Source organism: Chroicocephalus ridibundus, chromosome 6 (genome assembly GCF_963924245.1).
Source record: "Chroicocephalus ridibundus chromosome 6, bChrRid1.1, whole genome shotgun sequence".
In the NCBI taxonomy this organism is placed as follows: domain Eukaryota; kingdom Metazoa; phylum Chordata; class Aves; order Charadriiformes; family Laridae; genus Chroicocephalus; species Chroicocephalus ridibundus.
Window position 1 is genome coordinate 53,972,594 of NC_086289.1, and position 6,932 is coordinate 53,979,525.

A 6,932-nucleotide genomic window follows, 5' to 3' on the forward strand; every position below is an offset into this window, starting at 1 on the left:
CGGTTGGAAACAGTATCATGAATCACTGAATATAAGTGCTTTTTAATAAGTTCAAGGCCGAAAATATCAAAATGGAAGTTAATTTGGTATCTTATGTAGACCTATAAAATAACTAAAAAAAAAAGGTTCACAATCTTTGTTGATGACGATTCTCACAAAAACTTCCTTGTTTTTTAGCCAGCTTTAATTTTGCTTTGATTGTGGATTTTTTTCCCCCAGACAACTCTGTTTTTATAAAATGAGATAAAAATATATTCTTCACAGATTAATGAAAGCCATGAACGTTATGTGCTGTTAGAGCTTTAAAAATGTCTTTTAAAATCGAGTATTTGGCAAATAACTGTTGTGTGCTAAAAGCTGCTCTTTTGTATGAGCCTTATGTAACATTGCAGTTAATAACATTTAGTGTTATTGGATGCTAAATGACTATAGTATCTCAACTATAAAAGCCTGTTTACAAAGATGAGGCAGTCTTGTTGGAGTGCCAGATTGTTAAATAACTACAGGTTGCCAAAACTAAATGAACTTTTCAGCTGCTAATGATGTGCAAATTGCTATCGCAGATGCGTATTTATTGGAGGAATCCTCACAAGCATGTAGTTCTTCCTAGTTACAAACGTTTCTTTGCCTTCGTCCTTAAAATGTCAGGGATACCATCAGAACGAATATATCTGGATATATAAACACAGCCATTTGGTGTTATTAATAGCTAAGTAGCTCCTTTTATTTATTTAATTTAATTTAAGTTATTGAATAGCTATTTAAGCTATTTTTAAGCTATTAGCTATTATATTAAACGGCTATTTAAGCTATTTTGCACACCATTTGGGTGAGAAGAGCTGCTGCTGCTGGGCCTTGTCCCCAGCTCCTGGGTGTCCAGGTGTGACCCACGTCAGGTCTGTTGCAGATACGCCTCTGGGAAGGAGGGGAAGCAAAGGGCTGTTTCTTAGCTGTTGTGGTTTTCTGTTTGGTTTTGTGTGTGTATGTGTGTTTGTTTTTGTTCCTTTTTTTTTTAATTGGGCCTTTTTGTAAACTACTGGTACAAAATTGGGAGACACGGGAATTAAACTCTGACATATAAATTAAGCAGTATTATTTTTCTCACTGCTTTTTTTTCCTCTTGAAAAATAGTTTTCTGTAAGGTGTCAGTTGTGAGGAGCTACCTTTGGGTGAAGAGGTTTCATAGTAAACTTTAAATGAGAAGCTGATTCCTTAAAGTGCGTTCGGGAAGGTGGCGGGAGCTGCCCGAGGCCCGGTGGTGTGTTACCCAACAAGCCATAGCCGCGCTTTTCTCTCTGCGTTCCGCTGGAGCCCGAGAGGAAGTGCTGGGTTTCCTGTGCGGAGCTTGCTCCCTTGCCCTGGAGTGTCTCGCTCTGAATTTCTTAGCCTGGTTGGGAATTTAATACAAAGAGCCATTCTTGTGAATCGTGTTTTCTTTACAATTTTGCATTCCAGCTCAGCAATTCATTCCTCCCTTTTCTAATGGCAAGAACATTACTGGAGTTCACATAACTTTGGCGAAATGTCTGGTTTATGTTCTTCTGGGGGGACTTGAATGCTCCAGTTCCATTGTGTTGTGGGTTATTCTAAAAATACAACACTTATAATGCATATTAGGTATACTAAGTTCAGAAGTTCTGACAATCAGTTAATATCCCTGAATTTAAAAGTTTTTCAAAGGTAAGTATTTAATGTTGTGGAAGACTTTTTCAGTAGCCAAACATACCAGCCAACCACGTGGCTACAGAATATTCATCTTCCCATCTCTTGCATTATTAGAATATTCTCTTCTCAGCATTATTTATATGATTTGAAATGGAAATAGCATTTTGGAAATAGCATTTTGAACATTTGAATGTGCCGTTGAGGGTTTTGGATACATCAAGTCTGTGTGTGTATTTTAGGCAGGGTGCAGTATATACTCCGGATGGTCGAAATTTTCCTTTCCTTCCCAAAAGTTACTTTGCAGCGGTCCGTTTCCTCACCGGCGTGCTGCGCTGTGCTGAGCTATCATCATCCCAATTCCCTCTCACCGAGCTCCAGTGCGGGAAACGCCTCGCAACCAGTGAACCACTGGAGCCTGGGCTTGGCACCCAGCGGGAACGCCAGATATTGGCAGCCAGGCCGTACGCCAGACACTGGCACCTGGTGGATGTTAAACCATCTCTGAAATTACGACTCGCTTATGTCTAGCCTGCAGGGCAGCGGCACTCTGCCGTGCCCTTGCTCTGCCAGTTCCCAAGGCGGGGGACCTGCCGGGGACATGGTGGCACCCGTCTGGCCCGGGGCCTGGCGTGCTGGAGAAGGATGTGTGGCCGAGTCTGTCTGCTCAGCCTCAGGGCAGGGATCACCCAGATGCCAGAGCCGGAGCGCTGCTTGTGGAGCGCAGGAGCCAAAGTCTGCACAATCTTTATGCAGGCTTTCTTCTGCCTCTTCCCTGTAATAATACAAATGCCCCTGCCCTCCCTCCCCCCCCAAGAACTCGCACCACGTTCAGAACCTAACTTGTGCTTCTTAAAACCCAAACTTTTTTCCAAATGATCCTCTTCTGTGAAATACGTAGTAAAAACATGAGATGTGATGGGTGGGAGGGTGCTTGCAGTAAGGTGCATACCAAATGTTTAATAATGGTTCTGTTGAGTTAGGCGGCCCCAAAATTGTTGGTCTTTAATTTTAAACAGTTTTACATTGATTCCATAAACTATTCTGAAAACCAAGATTATTTCTTTTCCCGAACTAAATTTTTGATCATTTAAGACTATTCACAGCTGTAAAAAGTTTTTACTTAAAATGCTATTATGACAATTTTTCCTCAAGTTCTTACAGCCAGCATGCCGGAAAACATAACTTTTCTTTAGTATTGTAGGACAAAGCTGTCCTAATTTTGTTGTGTGTTTGAACTGCTGTTGGATAGAAAGGAGAATAAAAAGAATATAGTTAAATTTTCAAGTTTCAAAACCACATTCAGTGTGTATAATTTAGCAGCTGTTGCAAACACTTGGGGGCATTTTCTTTAGCATTTGAAAATTCCCTGTAGAAGTGAGACAGGAGACATTCATTTACCATTTCAAGCTTGAAAAATATTTTAACCTTTCCTTCAATTGTGTTTTGAAGTTTAGCATTAACTCTGTGCCTGGCTGCACAGATGGCTACGTTTTATGTATTCCTTTGTCTCAGGGAAAAAAGAGACCACACGGTCAGTTAATGGCTTTAAATGCTCTTACTCTTCATTTTACGTCTTCTTAATGGGACCTCAGAGATTCTGGGAAGATACTCAGAAAATTGTTGTTTATGGTGTAAGGACTTGTAAGATGTGTTGTGTTCTGTGGCCTGGAACTCAGGAGCTATTTTTGCTCCTACTTATTAATCTTGGTTAATGAATTTTACAGCTTCATCCCATAAGTTTTAACGTTCATGATTCTGGTATGTAAAAATAAAAACTAACATCACTGATGTATAGAAAATGTTACTTTATTACTGGAACGTGAGGGGTCTAATTGTTTTAAACTTTCAATAGACAAAATTATAGATTAAGTCGATTTTTAAGGAGAAGTAGACTCCATATCTGAGGCACTGAAGTGGTTATAAAGTTAAATAAGCTTTTTAGTCTTCCAGCGTACAACAGAATGCTTTCTAAGCTTTTTCCCTAGACGCTTTTGGGAAACACCATGTGAACTGTGGACTACGCAAATAAAATGTTGTGCTAGGATAAATGATGGAAAATCCACTAAGTCAGTGGTGTGTCACCAGAGCAGACAATTAGAGCATATAAAACCAATCCTTAAATTGGATATTTTGTGCTTTGTAATGACTTTTTTCAAGTAGGTTTTAAAATAATGTCAGCTAAAGGATTGGTAGATTAACATACTTTGTGTAAATCTACATGTGGCGCACAAAAGAACTCTTGATAAAACCACTGAGTGCTGTACAATGTTGAGCATTTACAGGTAATCTGTCAAGTTTACAAAAAGTTATTACTATAATATAGGCACGACTTTTTTTTTTTTCTTCACTTGAAAGTACTGGTAAGTTTTTAAAGGCTACTACTATTTTATCCCATTAAGAGGAAGAGTTTCCTGTAGTCTTTTAAGGTCTTACTCCTTTTAACCAACATGTGCTGCCAACTCCATCTGGTTGAAGTTGTTCTTGAAGATGGCTGTAACTGGTTAAAGACTTTATTCCAGTTCCTGCTGCAAGAAGATTTCCATTGCAAGCTCTGCAATCGCAGAGGTCATTCTTACTACCATTAGACGGAAATTCTATGCTGCCGCTGCAATTCTGTGCGAGTCGTGCAGGCCAGGATGGATATGGGGGTGAGATGGTTTGAGATGCTGCAGATCACTGTCTTTGGGTCTCCAATCTTAAGTGCTATCAGGCATTTCTGACAGTTACTTAATTCACTTCTATTAAATTAAACTAAGGGTATCTACGGATGTTGTTTGCATATTTGGGGGGTGTTTGTGTATATACATACGAGAACACACACCCTACCTTCTGCTCAGCTGAATCCTCCTCCCCTAATTCGTTCATGGACGAAAAGGTTACATTTCCTGTAGATTTTTGAGGGTGTTTTGTTTAGTTTTGTGCTTCCAGTGACCTTCCTAGAAAGAAAGACTAAAGGAGTGTTGCAGGAAAAGCAGTGTTTGTGAGAAGTTTAGTTACCCTTAAGTACCATTCCCAGTTCCTAAGACGCAGAAGGAACTGGTATGTAAAGGTCAGGCGTCACCAGTGTGGTTCACGTTAACAGGACGTGACAGATGTTGTGTTATAAACAGAGTAGCAGCTCCTTGTCTTGTTAGAAATCTTCTTAGAAGTAATAACTTCTTATGCCGCAGCTTGGTAAACCTGAAGAGTGGTTTTGGATCATTACATTAAGCCTTACAGATAAGGAAGCTCAGCCTGAAACTTCGAAGTCACTTACTATGGGTGAAATGCGTAGAATTCTGTCTGTGCTTCTATTGATTATCTTAATTGCCTCGCGGTTGTCAGGTTTTTCACATTACCATTGCTATCTTTATGACTGTTTGATACAATACAGAATCTGTGTTAATAAATAAAACATTGCCTGTAAATGGAGATGCTGGAAAAGTAACTCTTTCTTTTCTTCTATTTTTTCAGCGGAACCCCTGCCTTTAATGGACTTGTGCCGAAGATCAATTCGTTTTGCTCTTGGCAGAGACCGCCTGCATGATATAGAAATTCTACCTTTGCCTCTGTCTCTGAAAAATTATTTACAGTACCAATAAGACATCTTAGAAACCTCTGGCCTCACATTGGACTACATCAATGCAAATGGCAGAAAATTGTTTACAGCAAAATATAAATCTTCGTGATGGACACTTAAGTGTTATTTAATTTTTAATATATATTTTTTTTCTGAACCAGTGAAAGCAGATCACTGTGGGGGACTACTAAAGAATGTGAAAACATTGATTTGATCGAGATTTGTGTATTTGTTGCCTGTTGTGTTTACAGTCCTGAAGGCCATTATTCTCATCTCTCATATATTGGTTTATCATTGTTGCCTCTAGTAAATGCCAATAGAAAATCTGAACTGCAAGATCCAGTCACGCAGAACAGAGCATTCTTCAATAATATGATTTTTTTTTTTCTCTCTCTTCTACACCTCACCCCAATAGATAAAAATAAATCAGCAAAGGAAAAATCTTGACAATAAACTTTTGAAAAATATTTAAACCTTACTTTTGGTATCCAGAGTTGCTGAGAGCTTTGAGTGCTCAGCACTCAGTGTAATCAGGCCTATAATATCTAAAAGTTCTAACGTTTAGAAAAGCAGATTATTGTCTAGAAGAAGAGTATGTGATTTGGAAACACGAGAGGAAAAACCTGGTTTATGTGTCAGGAAGATCAGTTTTTGGAGATGGTAACAGTAAGATACAGTCCGTTGTTTTCAAGACCAAATCTAGTCCCTCCAAAGTTCTGCAGTTTATAACAAAGTGTTCGCTATCCCAAGGATTTAGGATATTCGTATTTTAGAAAGCTTGTCACTTTTTTATTTGAACAAATTTATAATTTTTATGTGGTATGAACTCTAAGTACTTGGTTCTCTTTTTAATGTATGTGTGGTTATAATGTTTATTTATCTGTTTAGAGTCTGTGGAGTTCTCATTTAACTGTTTCCCATCTTGGGGTGGCTGATTTTGTTTTTTTCCCCAACTCCACCTGAAATGTATTAATTTTTCAGGCTCGTCCCATTTTTTAAGATGCTGCTTTCTATTTGCATTTCTTACATGTTTCAAGTTATCTGCCTGATCAGTTATCTAGTTTTTAAACTGGAAGTTGTTGTTTTGGCAGGATGTCAAATGTTTAGACTGAGCTGCCTTCAGCATATTTTAATGTGAATTTACTGATGAATGAGGAGAAAATTTCTAATAAAGTCTACTGTCCAAAATAAAAGTCATGTCTCCTTTGATGAAGTGTTAAGTAACGTAGCGCTGTGTACAGAGGTGAAGTTCAGTTCCTCCCGCAGCATTGCAAATGTTTCTGTTCAGCACTTCGGAATTGCTGCTCTGGGTTCACGTGCGAGAGACATCGCAGGCAATGTCATGTCCTGCTCCTGATTTGTCCCACTCACTCTGAATCTAGCTGTACTGCTGCTTTTAATGCAATTCTGGACAGATTCCTCTAAACAAAACCTCAGTTTTGTGCGAAATTGCGCTTTGAGACTCCATGCTTTTGAGGGAGGTTGAAGTTTGACCACTGTGCGCTGATGATACAGGCAAACCCACCGAACCGCAGATGGTTGCCCCTCTCTTAGTCACCTCAAGGAACAGAATTACAGTTTCAGTCAGAAAAGAGAAACATGAGATAAACGAGATCCAACAGCACGAGCAAGAGTGGAAGCAACAGGGGCACGGTAACACAGGGACATCAAAAATTAAATTACAAGTATTTCCTTCTCTGGGCTTAAC

General features: G+C 39.1%; 1 protein-coding gene across 5 annotated transcripts in view; it reads left to right on the top strand.

Moving 5' to 3' along the window:
• Positions 1-6,397, top strand: part of SPSB4 (splA/ryanodine receptor domain and SOCS box containing 4) — a 185,027-nt gene extending 178,630 nt beyond the window's left edge. For all 5 annotated transcript variants that reach the window (XM_063339901.1, XM_063339903.1, XM_063339904.1 and 2 more), the window contains one exon: positions 5,119-6,397. In XM_063339901.1, the coding sequence (XP_063195971.1) occupies positions 5,119-5,246 (128 nt within the window). In that variant the 3' untranslated portion in view covers positions 5,247-6,397. The remainder of the gene's footprint in view (positions 1-5,118) is intronic.
• The last annotated feature ends 535 nt before the right edge of the window (positions 6,398-6,932 follow it).